The following is a 15932-nucleotide window of genomic DNA, read 5'->3' on the forward strand; positions in this document are numbered from 1 at the left end:
AGCTGACAGCACTAAATACCTGCCATGGCATTTCAATGAGAAAGGAGATACCAATCATTTTCATTACTGCTAGAAAAACAAAACCCAGAAACCCAAGCCCAGAGTTAATGAAACAGTTTCAAACAGAATCTTCACTACAAAATCCAAAATATCGTAGTTGATAATGTTAACTTACACTAAAGTAAACTATATACATAATATATATGGATATACAATATGTATTTTAAACAAGGGTTAAAAAAAAGACTACCTCTGCCAAATGCTGTATTTGGAACATCAAGTGCATAAGGATCTTTTTCTAAAAGTTCAAGTTTAAATTCTGTCTCAGTTAATCTGCAAACAAAGAACAAACATTGCTACGTTACTCACCCGAAGGAAACACCACATTTTAAGCAAAGGCCACTTCCAAAGTAGCTCCTCTCACAAGCTCTACAACTGGTAAAGAGAGAAAGGCCTACCTACTGGTCTGCCCAGATACCTTTCCACGGTTCCCACACCTCCTTGGGGAGACCGGCTTCTCATTAGAGGTACTGATGTTTAAAATTGCATGTCTCTAAATCAAGACTTTGATGGGTGCTGTCTCTCCGAGTCCACATTTCTGAAGTAGAACAGCCAAAATAAACTAGTGCAAATGTGTCACTTTATAACAACGGAACCTGAGGCAGGGATGTGACTGCTAAGTGAAAAGGCCAGGCTACAGCACAGAACTGCTCTGAGTTACCTATACTTCCCCTTGTAAAACTGGAAATCCCATTAGCTGATATGACTACCTTATCTCTAAACTTTGTATCTTTAAATGTTACATTTTTAAACAAAAATGATTTAGTCCCGATTCAAACAACTATCTGACTTGAATTTCTGAGCTTCGAGTTGCAAGACAGAAACTGGCTTTTAATGATGCTAAAAGCAGAGTTTGGCAAGCAAGGGTAACAGTCTACGAGATGCTACCACCGCACATAAAACCATTTACTCTTCCGTTTTACTGTACACTTTTATTCTTTCTTTCACTTTATTACTGCACAGCAACACCCAACAACAAACTAGTGCTGGGACAGTAAACACTTTCTCTACCTAGTGACAAGAACACAGATACTCTAAGCATCACTGTGTCAGAAAGAATGCCTTTGTGTTTTTTCTCCACTCATACTGGTTTAATTTTTTTTAAGTGACACTTTTTACAGTGTAACTTGTAAAAGCTTCTTTAAGGTGTCCCTGTAGTAGCCTAAGGTAAGTATTTCAAACAAACAAACAAAAAAACTGGGGCTGGAGAGATGGCTCAGAGGTTAAGAGCATTGCCTGCTCTTCCAAAGGTCCTGAGTTCAATTCCCGGCAACCACATGGTGCCTCACAACCATCTGTAATGAGATCTGATGCCCTCTTCCGGTCTGCAGACATACACACAGACAGAATATTGTATGCATAATAAATAAATATTAAAAAAACCCAAAAACTTCAAACCTGCTAAAACCAACATTTCATAGCAGATTATGTAGATTTACCACAAACCTTTTAAAATTTAACCTTATACAAGCATTACATAATGAAGAAATTCTTTGAAGTTTTTAAAGTATCCCCATGAATACTTACTTTTGTCTATTAAAAGCATTTTCTTTCCTTAAGTCATTGAGATTTCTTTCAAAAGTTCGAGCTGCCAGCTTGAAGAAAATAATACATTTTGAAACTATATCTATATAGTTAAACTTAAATACAAGAGCAGCACAAATATCAGCATGACGGCATGTAATATCACAACCAAAAACAGACATGAGTCGATATAAAACACTTTAAATTGAGAGAATTATTCAAAAAGGGAATGAACATAAAGCTTGGGTTTAATTGGCACTTGCTAATGTAGATTGCTACTAAAATGCAAAGTCTGGGCCTAAAGTTATTTGGTGATGTAAATATCCAATCCTAAGAGGCATGACGGCAATGGAAATGGATGGTCACTGTGCCCAGAATTCTGGGAAACCACAAAAGTCTAAAACAGCTTCACAGGGTGCCAGTATAGTTCATATTTTTAATAACTTAAATACAGTCGGTGAATCTTACACATCTATTAAGTATAAAACAATGTGCAGGGCTGGAGAGATGGCTCAGTGGTTAAGAGCACTGGCTGCTCTTCCAGAGGTCCTGAGTTCAATTCCTGGCAACCACATGGTGGTTCACAGCCATCTGTAATGAGATCTGGCGCCCTCCTCTGGCATGCGGGCATACATGGAGGCAGAATGTTGTATACATAATAAATAAATCTTAAAAAAACAATGTGCAAACACTACGTAGTTTTAATGTGTATGCACACATGTGACTGTGAGTGCACGTGTTTGTGGTGTGTACATTTGTTAGGAGCGTGAGCACCATGCCCAGCTTAGTTATAATAAATACCAAGAACATGCAATGTTCCCAAATAATCACTAACAAAGGCAAAACATATGGTGCTGTACATGCTTCACAGCCATTCTGTGGACTCCACAGATTAGATGCAGCATATATGAAACATTAGATAGATCAAATGCAGGAAGTGAGCTTACCATACACAGGTAGACAAAGACTAACATTGTACAACCATTTACAAATCAAAGGAACAACTACTAGGTAGACAAGAACTAACATTCTATAACTATTTACAAATCAAAGGAACTCAACTTTCAAATTTGCTTTCACTTAAAACTGTGAGACACACGAGAATTTATTTTAGCCAATGAATAAACTAAGCATTCACAGAAAACATAGCCTAAATATATTTTAGTACTATCAAAAAAGATTTTTTTTGGCCAGGTAGTGGTGGTGCACACCTTTACTCCCAGCACTCAGGAGGCAGAGGCAGATGGATCTCTGACTATTTGTAACATGATTTCATCACTGATAAAATTAATAAAATCAATAGAGTGATTATTTTTTAAATACTACCTATATTTTTATCTAATCTACAATGAGTAGTATATTTCCTGAATGGAATTTGACAAAAGGGCTTTAGGAGAACTTAAAACTTACCCAATTATCATGTGCTTTCTTCTCATGAGAAATAACCTAAAAAATATTAAATTTATTCCTAAATAAAATTATTAAAATTATTCCTAAATAAAAACATTCATTCCCACCACTAATATTTAGGGCACAAACCATAAACTCAAACTGCCCAGGAATCTCTGAAGCAGAACAAGCATTTTGAAAGCATACTTTCACGTATACGTATGATCTGCTCTACTCAACTGTTAAACAAAAACTGAATGGAAATTTCTTTAATGCCAACAAACCTCACGTGATGATCAGCTATGAGAGTTTCCAAGGAACAGATAACAAGCACAACATGGGACTGCAGTGGTGACAGGCATTATCTGGGCTACGTAATCCTCATTCCCAAAGAAAGGAAAGTCTTGGCATTTTTGGATTTCAGCATCTTTCACAGGTTTCCGAAACACCTCAGAAGGGACGGAAGCTACAGTCCTGCAGCCACTCTAGGGTCAGAATGCTCTTGCTGTGTGCACAGCGGTCACACGTACCTGTCCTTGAAGAGAGTGGACTGTTTTCTCCATCTCTTCTTCGAGATCCTTGGCGCGCTGTCTATAGGGAACAAGTGGTAACACATAAGGAATGAGAGCACATGGCTACAAGAATACAAACAGAGTGTTCTACCTTAAGTATAACCCTGAGACTCATCTGCCGACGCTGACAGATTTTAAAAAGCATCTTTCCCTCCCCTAATTCTAACCTCAGCTAACCCTTGTGAGCAGTACTGCTTTGAGTGGGGCTCAAACAGCATCACAAAGGACTTATATAATCCTCAAGGCTTCAGCCAGCCTGGCCTCGACCCCAGTTATAATCTTCCTATCTCTCCATCCTAAGTGAAGGAGTCACGGGCAATGCCACCATGCCTGATCTTCAGGTTTTCATTTTCAGGACAAGAAATCCCACAAGATTAACTCAGATCCTGTAATCTTGACAGAGTCCCAAGGAAGAAACTCTTTTACTTTTTTTTGTTTTTCAAGACAGAGTTTCTTTGCGTAGTCCTGGCTGTCCTGGAACTCATTCTGTATACCAGGCTGGTCTCGAACTCACAGAAATCCTCCCAAGTGCTGGGATAAAGGCATGTGCCATCACTGCCTGGCACAGAAGAGGAACTCTTAAAAGGTGGAAACATAACTAACTGTCTTTATGAGACAAAGAAAGCAATGTTTCCTTTTAGACAAGATGCAAGTTTATTCTTCCCTAGGTAAAGACATGTTCTATGACAAACTGCTGCAGTGTGCTTCTTTTTAACAGACATTCTAGTGCCTCCTTATATCCACTGAGGACTGGATGCAGGATGCCCCTCTGTATGCTATGAATATGTTTTATTACCATTAGTTAATAAAGAAGCTGCTTTGGCCTATGGCAGGGCAGAATATAGGTAGGCAAGAAAACTGAACTGAATGCAGGGAGAAAGAAAGTGGAGTCAGGGAGACGCCATGTAGCTGCTGAAGGAGAAAGACTAGAACCTTAATGGTAAACCACAAGTCTCGTGGTAAAATACAGATTAGAAATGGGTTAACTTAAGATGTAAGAGCTAGCTAGGAATATGCCTGAACAGCTGGCCAAACAGTGTTATAATTAATATAATTTCTGCATGAATATTCAGATCTGGGCAGCTGGGAAATGAATGTGGTCTCTGCTTACAGACTGAACAAAAAAACCATAGCTAGCATTTACTAAATGCTAAGTGTGCCTTGTTCACTTAGTGGCACACTTACTGAATATTGATACTGTGTTCATTCTTCCCCATTTGAACAAAGCCCAATGAATAAGCTTTAATTAAACTGCTCTCTCCATTTCCTTCTTTGAGACAGGGTCTCATGTAGTCCAAGCTGACTTCAAACTCACTCTTAGCCAAGGTTGGCCCTGATCTTGTGATCATTCTGTTCCACCTCCCAGTGCTACCACATAGCATTCATATTTACAAGCTTGTTAACATTAACATAAAATATGGTTATATTTGATTTATTTATTTATTTATTTTGGTTTTTTCGAGACACGGTTTCTCTGTGGCTTTGGAGCCTGTCCTGGAACTAGCACTGTAGACCAGGCTGGTCTCGAACTCACAGAGATCCGCCTGCCTCTGCCTCCCGAGTGCTGGGATTAAAGGCGTGCGCCACCATCGCCCGGCTATGTCTATATTTTAAATATATATATTTAAAGTATATATATATATATATATATATATATATATATATATATATATATAGTCCTTGAAAAGAAAACGTTTTCCTTTTTATATTTTCTGAATATCTGCAAAATACCAAGAAATTCAAATGCAAAGTAATGAAATAAAAATAAGCCAATCCACTGGGTGGTAGAGGCACACACCTTCAGTTCCAACACACAGGCAGGTGAATCTCTGAGTTCAAGGCCAGCCTGGTTTACATAGTGAGTTCCAGGTCAGTCAGGGATACAGAAAGTAACCTTGTCTCAAAACAAACACAGAAACAAATGCCATTTTGTTACTGTTTCCTGCTGCTGAGCATCCCACAAGAAAGAGAACTTCATACCTGTAGGTCTCCAGCTCCTGGTTCGCATGGCTGATCTTCTCATCTACTATGGAAAGTTTTTCCTCTTTCTGTAATCGGTAATTTTCCTCTACTGTCAATTTCCTTAAAACAAAAATATTTTATTTCTCTTAAAGTATATAATAACTATAATCAACTACACTTTTAAAAACACATCAGAACCGGTGCAGGCCCACAAAGGAATTCGCACACACCACTGCACAGACGGAGGGTAAATGCCAACAGATTAAAGGTTCAGAGGGTCGACAAGCTTTGCTGGTGAGACAAACATAGGCCGCACAAGAGGCAATGGATGATGAGAGCAGCTGCCCTGCGCTCAAGGCACAGGATCCTGCCGTTTCCTATCTAGAACAAGAAGCACTGAGCAAGTCTGACTTGTGGAAGAGAAAGGAATCAGTTTTACATATGCCAGGCGGTTCCATCCAAAGACATCTCTCAGATTCCTTGACCCAGCTTGTCAGCATTAGTTTAAGGTGTTAATTTGATAAATGCTTAGAAGACATTAAGGAATTAAGGAATCTGCGAGATAGCTTGGAAACTCCAACATCATTTACATTTTCTTCCAGGAAGAAAAACAGGCTTCAAGATGAAAGAACATTCTTTTTTTTTTTTTTTAAAGATTTATTTATTATGTACACAGTATTCAGCCTTCATCTATGCCTACAGGCCAGAAGAGGGCACCAGATCTCATTACAGATGGTTGTGAGCCACCATGTGGTTGCTGGGAATTGAACTCAGGACCTCTGGAAGAACAGTCAGTGCTCTTAACCACTGAGCCATCTCTCCAGCCCCCTGAAAGAACATTCTTAAAAGTGAATGATGCAATCGAATTGATAAGGTCCAATGATTACATGTAGGCCCTGAACATGTAACAGACTGTAAAGCCACTTTCCGTGTCACCTGATGGAGTCACTGAACACGTCTCACCTGTGAAGCTTCATTTCGTTTTCTTGGTACAGTTCAGTCAACACTTTGAGTTTGTGCTGAAGCTTCTGCTTCTCGTTTTCCAACTGCATGCCTTCTGACTCCAGAGATGCATTCTCAGACTCCAGACTTCTGATACGCTCTAGAGAAATGTTTGAAGTCATAAAGGTACAAAACTAAAGGAATTTTCATAAAAATAAAACCTATTAAAGACAGACAAGATAGGACATGCCCAAGGTGATACAACTGTAGACAATTACTACAGATAATAGCAAACTAAACTTTTTCCAGCAACAACAGAACTTGTGACATATTTTGTTTGCCTAATTGCTTTTCACTATTTTAACTGAGAATTGCTTTTCACTATTTTAACATATGCTATTTTAAATTGTTAATATTATTAATATGAGGATCTCCTAAACCTTCAACAATCTAATGCTAGCATCTAATTTCCAACCTTGGAGGTAATAGCGCTGAAGGAAGGCTATGGGGATGAGTTTCAAAGGCAGGTATTTCCAACTCAGCATTCCCTATTTCACATGCTAAATGTCTTACAACCTAATGAGAAGTCACTTGGGAACTTGATGTTCAGGCTGGTGGACAGAGCCGAGTGGCAGAGCATTCATTGGAACACACAAAGCCCTGGGTTTAGTCTCCAGTACCATAGTAACCCAGTCTTCTGTTTAAGCCAAAACCTTACATAAGCTGGCAGATAACAGTTGCTCATCTTCTAGCTCAGTGAGAGACAATGGCTCAAACAAGATAGAGACTGGAAAGAATAATGACTTTAACTTTATTTCAACTGCTCAACTACTTAATCACCCACAAAAATGGGGAGATGGCTCAGTCAGTAAGGCATTGGCCATACAAACATGAGGACCTGAGTTCGGGTCTCCAGCACTCACATAAAATACAGGTAACGAATAAATGTAAGCCCTGTTACAGTGCTGAGAAAGCAAAAGTAGGATTCCTGGGACTCACTGGGCAGCTGTTCTAGCCAAAGCAACATGCTCCAGGTTTAGTGAGACCCTTTCTCAACCAACAAGGTGAAAAGCAACTGAAGAAAACCCTGAACACAGATGATCACACACACATACACAAATGGAAATGAACAATTCTAGGTAATTGTGAATTCTGTATAAACCAGCACACCACTGTTTTTTAAAATCTCATTTCTCTTTCATTATAATTACTATAACACTAAACAGTGCTAATATTAAGGGACCAAGAAGGGAACCTCAACTCTGACCTCCTCTAAAGCATCCCAAAACATATGTGAGTCAATCTAACACAAGACAAGATACACTAGGAAATCATAACCAACATGGAAAAGTTTAGTAATTATATGTAATGGTATGCAATTATTCTAAAATGCCGGTTAACTAAACATACATATCAAAAGAACAGTGTGAAAATACATTAACAGTAATGGTACATGTGCACAAAATCATACATAGGGGTTTTCTGCAAAATTGTGCATCAGAAAAAAAATTGTCCATCTATGCTGTCATTTAGCAAAGAAACCAATGCTGGCTATAAGAAGCTCTACTGTAACTGAATAATACTTAATACAAAGAAGCCTTACCAACGTGAGTTCTATAATCTGTATACACTCTAGTTACCGTCTTACTTTACTTTACAACTTTTCAAAATTAGTGTGTGTGTGTGCACACTCATGAGCCTGCATGCTCAGGCAAGCAAAGGTCAGAGCATAACTAGCAGGGGTCAGTTCTCTCCTTCCACTAGGCACTGAATTTCGGTCATCAGCCACTACTGAAAATCAATTTCTTAAATGAAAAAAACAACTGTAAAGAAAATTTTAAATTTGATACTTTTTATCATCTAAAACTATACCAAACATATACTACTACATGGTGGTTTGAATGAAAATGGCGCCATAGGCTCGTAGGGAGCAGCACTATTATGAGGTGTGACTTTGTTGGAGGGAGCTGTCACTGAGGCTCTTCCTGCTGCCTGCAGTTCTAGACGTAGAACTCATGGCTCTTTCTCCAGCACCATGTCTGCCTGTGTGTCACTATAATGACAATGACAGCTGTAAGATTGATTTCGGAACAAGTATGCTCTACTCCTTTAAATTATGTATACACATTATTTACTGGCACCAAAACTTGGAACTGTAAGCCAGCCCCAATTAAATGTTTTCTTTATAAGAGTTGCCATGGTCATGGTGTCTCTTCACAGCATAGAAACCCTAACTCAGACGCATCATAATCCACAGTCCTACACGCCTTAAAAACTATTTCATAAACATAAGAGAAATGGAAATGCCTTTACCAACAACAGCAAAACTCTCAGTAATTCATTCTCTTTAAGGAGAAAAGCCATTGAGAAAACCTTACCTGTAAGATTCTTTTTTATTTTCTCTACTTCAGATAATTGAGTGTAAATTTGGTTTCTTTCTCCTTCCAAGGCTTTTAAAGACACATTCAACTTTAAAGAAAGAAGAAAAAAGCAATAATCAGCTATAAAAGATACACACATCTCCCAATCCGCCCCACTCTGCCCTGCAGCTATTTTCCCTCTGATGATGTCATGCTAAACACACAGCCAGTAGTGCAGAGCTAAAGCGGCCTTCACACTACACTATCAGGACTTCTCACTCAGGTTAGGAAGAACAGGGAGAAGGAATAAACCAGAAGAAAACAGAGCTATTATCTACTTCTAAAAATAGAATATAGAGCCATTGGGGTAAGAAAATAATAAAACCTGAAGGAAAACACTGCACAGAGGAACTATGAGATAAATACGTTAACATTTTAAAGCATCTGTAACTGAAGGAATGAGTGCAGAATTTAAACTTTTCTAAATTCTATAATTATGTGAATTTCTAAAGTTAACAGAAAAAAGCAATTAAAAAAAAAGCTCTAGGGGTTGGAGAGACAGTTCAGTGGTTAAGGGCACTGGCTGCTCTTCCAGAAGACCTGGGTTCAATTCCCAGCACCCACAAGGTAGCTCACAATTATCTGTAACTCCAGTTTCAGAGACTATGACACCCTCACACAGACATACATGCTGGCAAAACACCAATGCAGATAAAATAAATTAATCTAAAAGTTAGAAAATTCTTTTATTTATTTTTTTTAATTGAAAAAATTCTGCCTCCTCCCCGCCTCCCATTTCCCTCCCCCTCCTCTCACTGCTCTCCCGCTCCCCCACTCCTCTCCCCCTCCCTCTCTAGTCTGAAGAGCAGTCAGAGTTCCCTGCCCTGTGGGAAGTCCAAGGTCTCCGCCCTCCATCCAGGTCTAGGAAGGTGAGCATCCAAACAGGCTAGGCTCCCACAAAGCCAGTTCATGCAGTAGGATCAAAACCCAGTGCCATTGTCCTTGGCTTCTCGTCAGCCAAAAATAGAAAATTCTAATCATTTCTCATATAACCTTTTAAGGAAGCAATAAAAGCAATCTTTAAATTAGTTACTAAGGACAGACATATTTAATCCCTGCTGTAGGTCCTCCCCATCATCTTTATATTTACAAAATAATACAAACCTTACTAGCATTAATCAACTCATCCAAAGCTCCCTTCAGCTGAATTCCTACAGCGAAAAATAAAACTATAATTATTGAGGACATCAAAATAAATGTATTAGTTCCTCAGCTAGTCTTATAACCCCTCTTCTTGCCACAGTGAACAACTTGGAGCTGAGCTTAGCACCTCTTGCCTTCAATCCCAATACTCCAAAGCTAGACAAGGGCATTACCATGAGTTTGAGGTCAGACGGGAACTATAGAGTGAATTTTGAGCCAGCTTGAGCTATGATGAGATACTGTCTCACCAAAACAGTAATCAAAATAAATTTAATAATTCGTATAAGGTAGAGTGACCTAATCTCAGCAAACTAAACATTAAAAACAATCAAAGTACTACAGAGTCCCAACAAGAACTGAATAGTCCTATCTAAACACTGGCCACAGACTCAACTATGTTAGATGCTTATGGCATTACAGCATCCAAAGTAGTAGTGAACCATGGCTCAAAATTAAGCATAAATTCTAAAAGAAAACTATTTCTTATATGATAAAGGAAAAATGAAAAACTAAAAATATAACAGTTCCCGTTTTCTGTTTTAGGAGCAGTTTGTCCATCCGCCTGAAATGCCATGCACTCCCACCACCTCATACAGCTGGACTTTCCAGTAGATCTTTCTTCACCTCTTCAGAGTTGTAGCTGCCTCTTTCTTTGTCCCATGGATCCTACATCTCTTCATCACAACTTTAAAACACACAATTCCTAAGTTCTATATTGCCTGTGATCCTCAGTGGCATAAGGCCATCTCCCACTGTCCTGCTGCTTCCTGCCTGAGAAGCGACCCACCCTCAATCTGTTCATTACTCAGTCATCTCAGTCATACAATCTGTCCCATCACTTCCTAACAGTATACTGCAATAAGTATCCTATTACTGTGGCTAAGTAATAAACTTCTAAAAGTACATGAGACCAGGAAAGGGCACAGTACACAGACGGGGTTCACTCAGCACCACCTACAGTTTTAGGTTCCCACTAGACAACTTGAAAACTATGTCTGTGAGTTGAGAAGTCTCCTCATCATACAACAGGTCAGGGAGCAGAGACAGGGGACACAAAGTTCAAAGAATCACCATGGCAGCTGGGCAGTGGTGCACACACTTTTTTTTTTTTTTTAAATTATTTATTATGTATACAGTATTCTGCCTGCAGGTAGACAGGCAGGCCAGAAGGGGGCACAAGATCTCATTGAAGATGGTTGTGAGCCACCATATGGTTGCTGGGAATTGAACTCAGGACCTCTGGAAGAGCAGCCAGTGCTCTTAACCGCTGAACCAACTCTCCAGCCCTGGTGCACACACTTTTAATGGCACTTGGGAAGCAAAGGCAGGCAGATCTCTGAGTTTGAGGACAGCAGGATCTATAGAGGGAGTTCAAGGCCAGAATGGTGTATAGAGTGAGTTCTGGGACAGCCAGGACTATACAGAGAAACCCTATCTTGAAAAAAAACAAAAAACAAGCAAACAAAGGAATTACTGCTGAAATGAATTAAGCCTAGGGTACATGCGACATTCTGGGATTATTTTTAATGTTTTTAATTTTATTCTGTACTCTTTTCAAATTAAATTTTAATGAGTCAAAGGAATTGGTTTGAAAATACAGTAAATAGCTAGATGAACCTTAGTTTTGTGACTGCCACAATATAACCAGCAATTACAGCTATTCTGACACCCACGTGATAGCAATAAAGATAGGCACCAGAGTGGTTATGATCCAAGTCTAAGTGTTGTAATGAGAGACGTATGACACACGGGACAAAGGAGAAGAGGTGAAGGGAGATCTAAGGAGAGTCCAGCTATATGCGGTGGTGGAGTGCACGGCATTTCGGGCGGATGGAGACAAAATGTGCCAAGTACAAGTGAACGAGGAGCACGGCTCACACGTGGAATGAAGAGGACGCAAGGCGCCAGCCACCTTACCTGAGTGCGCAGCATTTTCTAGGTCATTCTTCACTTCCAAACTGAGATTACCATCACGTGCTGCATTTTCTCCAAGGACAGCAGTCCAGAGTTTCATCTTTACCAGGTTCTCCATCAGTGACTGACATTGAGCAAAAGGGGAAAACAGAAAGAAAGTAGTGACTGATGCTAATAACCTTAGAATTTAGAACTTAGCAGTAGTTTAAAATGCAATCCCAGGTCAACGAGGGCTCGGCAGGTAAAGGTATCTGCCACTAAACCTGATGACCTCAGTTTGAACTCCAGGACCCACATGGTAGACAGAGACTTGCCTCCCATAAGCGGTCCTCTGAGCTCCATACACACATCCTGGCGTGCACATGCCCTATACATACATACACAAATAAGTTTTAAAATATAATAAAGAAATTTTAAATCAACCCACATAAATTTCTCATGTGTTCTAATTTGCAACCTGCCATTAAGATATGTAAATAGTTATTTGTGAAACTGCAACATTAATTTACTATTAAACCTTAAAAAATAAAAAGCAAAACTTGCTGAGCATAGTACAACATCTTTAATTCCTGCATTTAAAAGGCAGAGGCAGGCAGATCTCTGTGCCCTCCTACTCTACAAAGTGAGTTCTGGTAAGCCAGGACTACCTCATGGAATACCTTGCATTCAAAAGAAAGGAGAGGAGAGGAGAGAAGAGGAGGGGAGGGGAGGGGAGAGGAGGGGAGGGGAGGGGAGGGGAGGGGAGGGGAGAGGAGAGGAGGGGAGGTTCAGAAGCTCTGGGACCCAGTCTCTGTCCCCAGTGCTGGGCTTACAACCATGCTCTCCTTTTAAGCATGTGCTTAGAATTCAAACCCAGGTCCTTATGCTTCCATTTCAAGTGCACTAACCCACTAGACCACCTCCTGAGCCCCTAAAATAGTTTCTTATGACATTTCTTACATGTCTTAATAAGTAAGAGTTGAACCAGAGAGATGACTCAGCAGTTAGGAACTTGTTACTCTGCTAGAGGATCAAAACTCATTTCGCAGCACCCACATCAGGCAGCTCACAACCGCATCTAATGGCTCTAACTCTGGGAGATCCAATGGCCTCTACGGATGTCTCTGGACATCCACACACATGTCCTTCACACATGTGACACTCACAACTGACATACATACAGATACAGAAATTCAAAAGTTAAAAAAAAATTAAGGTTTTCTTTTTTTAAAGTAGGAGTGGTCATAACATACAGGGGTAAAAGTTGTGTGGTATTAAATCTCTGAGAGAGAAAATCTAAAACAGATCACAGACAACTTGGGCACTGCATTCACATGCACACACCTACACACGGGCACACACAAATAAGTAAAAAAATTAACATTTCTGGCTGGAGAGATGACACATGCCACAACAAACCTACAGAGGTCAGAAGACAACCTTTGGGGGTCAGGTCTTTCACCACTATGCAAGCCAGACTAGCTGGCCCTCAAGCCTCTTCCTCCACTGGCATCGTGTCTACACTATGCTATTTATCCAGTTTCTAGGATTCTGGGGATCTGAACTCACATCATCGGGCTTATGAAACTCATGACTTACCCAGTGATGTCACCACCCCATCCTGAGTTTCAATTTTTTAAAAAGCTTTTTTTATCAACGAAATAAGTAACACAAACTTAGTAGAGATAGTAAGAATATTCAGTCAATACATATAAACTACAATTTTTCAGCGTTTTCTTAACCAACAGTAGCAGATGTCGGCATAACAAGAAGAGGTAAAAATCATTTTCTGTCTTTATTTCTTGATAAATACCAGGCTAAAATCCCGGAGGAGAAAGACATGGAGTGTTAGCACACATATCACAAACCTGTGTATCTTCAAGAATGGATGTGACAAAAGACACAGCAGCAATAAGAGCTTTAACAGTATTTGAATTTCCAATAAGTATAAAACTGTGGCCAAGTAGCCACTAAAACCAAAGAGCCAGTACCTTGATCTGATTTTCTTTTTCACTGAGAACTTGCTCTTCCTGTACTTTGGATTCCTCGAGTGTTACTTTCTGGTTATCGAGTTCATTCATTTGTTCTTTCATTGCTTCAGCTTCCTGTAAAAGCTGATATGAAAACAATAACGAGGATGTGAGAGACAACACAATGTTTAGATACATTTATTTAAATGTTTAGATGTATCATTAAATGATACTACGAAGGCAGGGCTGCTACTTAAAAAGGAAGTCAGATGTGGCTCCCTTTTGTAAAGAACTTTTAAAACAGGAGACTATGGAGTAACAAATATTCTCCAACTGATTTAAAAGGTCATTTTTTAATCAAGTACAAGGTTTCTGACACACACTTATCTGAAAGTCTAGTCAATTCTATCTTTGCATTCCATATAATATGCCAGAGCTCACTTACCTTAATGATATATTTTTAGTCAATTCTACCTTTGCATTCCATATAATAAGCCAGAGCTCACTCACCTTAATGATATATTTTTAGTCAATTCTACCTTTGCATTCCATATAATAAGCCAGAGCTCACTCATCTTAATGATATATTTTTAGTCAATTCTATCTTTGTATTCCATATAATAAGCCAGAGCTCACTCACCTTAATGATATATTTTTAGTCAATTCTATCTTTGTATTCCATATAATAAGCCAGAGCTCACTCACCTTAATGATATATTTTTAGTCAATTCTATCTTTGTATTCCATATAATAAGCCAGAGCTCACTCACCTTAATGATATATTTTTAGTCAATTCTATCTTTGTATTCCATATAATAAGCCAGAGCTCACTCACCTTAATGATATATTTTTAGTCAATTCTATCTTTGTATTCCATATAATAAGCCAGAGCTCACTCACCTTAATGATATATTTTTAGTCAATTCTATCTTTGTATTCCATATAATAAGCCAGAGCTCACTCACCTTAATGATATATTTTTAGTCAATTCTATCTTTGTATTCCATATAATAAGCCAGAGCTCACTCACCTTAATGATATATTTTTAGTCACCATGCTGCTTTACTCAGGGCTATCTGAAGATAGGTAACACTCAAGAATACTATTAATCTGGAACAGATAACCCCAGCCTGAAATGCACTGTGAGTTCCAGTCTAGCCTGGGCTACATGGAGGGGAGGTACTTTTGATTATAGCATGAGAAATTTACAAAAGGCATTGTCACTATCACATTCTCTGAAATCTAAGATGGCATAACAAAATTGTAAAAGGAAAAGGCATCAACCCCCCACCCCAAAAAAGGAGAGAGATGAGGAAAAGAAAATTAGAGAAACAGAAGAGACACAACTGTGTCTACTGTTCACAAACAATAGACTGAAGAAACCTAAGCCAGTTGGAAAGTAGAAAATAAGACGATTTGACACAATCCAGAAAGGCTCAAGATTTGAAGCAGTAACAACAGCGATAAGTAGAACAAAGAGAAGAACTGGGGCCTGGACAAATAGTGAGTAGTTAAGAGCGCCCATGCTTGATCCCCTGCACCTGCACGGTTCACAGCTGCCTAGAATCCCAGAGGGTCTAATGTCCTCTTCTAGCTGTCATGGCTGCCTGCACATGTATGCACATACCAACACATAGGAACACACACATACATGGCTCCCGTCCCTCCTCCCTCCCTGCTGTCCTGTCTTCTAACCATGCACATACTCATTTTAGTTCTGTCACTTTATGCATACATCTAGCTGGATGTTCCATCCCTACTGGCTACCTTCAATAGTGCTGGACAGTGCTGTGCATGCTGCCGGGGGAAAAAAGGGAACACCAATGTCACCGACCTGTGAGCCACGCAAGCTACAATAACAGCCTGCCTGACAAGATATGTCTACTGGTGTAGTAGTGGCAGAAATGTTATGAAAGTAGGTCAACCACTTGAGGGCAGCTCAACAGGATGGAACCCAGCAGAGCACAGTAGCACACACCTTTCATCTCAGTGCTCGGGAGGCAGAGGCAGGGGGAACTCAGTCTGATCTGCATAGGGAGTTCCAGGGTAGCTAAGGT

The 15932-nt window shown here is 39.5% G+C and overlaps 1 protein-coding gene across 15 annotated transcripts in view; it reads right to left on the bottom strand.

Moving 5' to 3' along the window:
• Mia2 (MIA SH3 domain ER export factor 2) overlaps window positions 1–15932 on the bottom strand; it is a 70886-nt gene that overhangs the window by 14989 nt on the left and 39965 nt on the right. For 14 of the 15 annotated variants that reach the window (XM_075948366.1, XM_075948363.1, XM_075948365.1 and 11 more), the window contains 10 exons: window positions 13897–14019; window positions 11930–12050; window positions 9974–10020; window positions 8828–8918; window positions 6471–6609; window positions 5526–5627; window positions 3504–3564; window positions 2995–3030; window positions 1588–1655; window positions 251–333 (listed from right to left, as the gene is read on the bottom strand). In XM_075948366.1, coding sequence (XP_075804481.1) covers window positions 251–333; window positions 1588–1655; window positions 2995–3030; window positions 3504–3564; window positions 5526–5627; window positions 6471–6609; window positions 8828–8918; window positions 9974–10020; window positions 11930–12050; window positions 13897–14019 — 871 coding nt within the window. The remainder of the gene's footprint in view (window positions 1–250; window positions 334–1587; window positions 1656–2994; window positions 3031–3503; window positions 3565–5525; window positions 5628–6470; window positions 6610–8827; window positions 8919–9973; window positions 10021–11929; window positions 12051–13896; window positions 14020–15932) is intronic. The other variant, XM_075948367.1, reaches the window with a different exon arrangement.

The sequence above is a fragment of the Microtus pennsylvanicus genome, chromosome 14, assembly GCF_037038515.1.
Source record: "Microtus pennsylvanicus isolate mMicPen1 chromosome 14, mMicPen1.hap1, whole genome shotgun sequence".
Lineage (NCBI taxonomy): Eukaryota > Metazoa > Chordata > Mammalia > Rodentia > Cricetidae > Microtus > Microtus pennsylvanicus.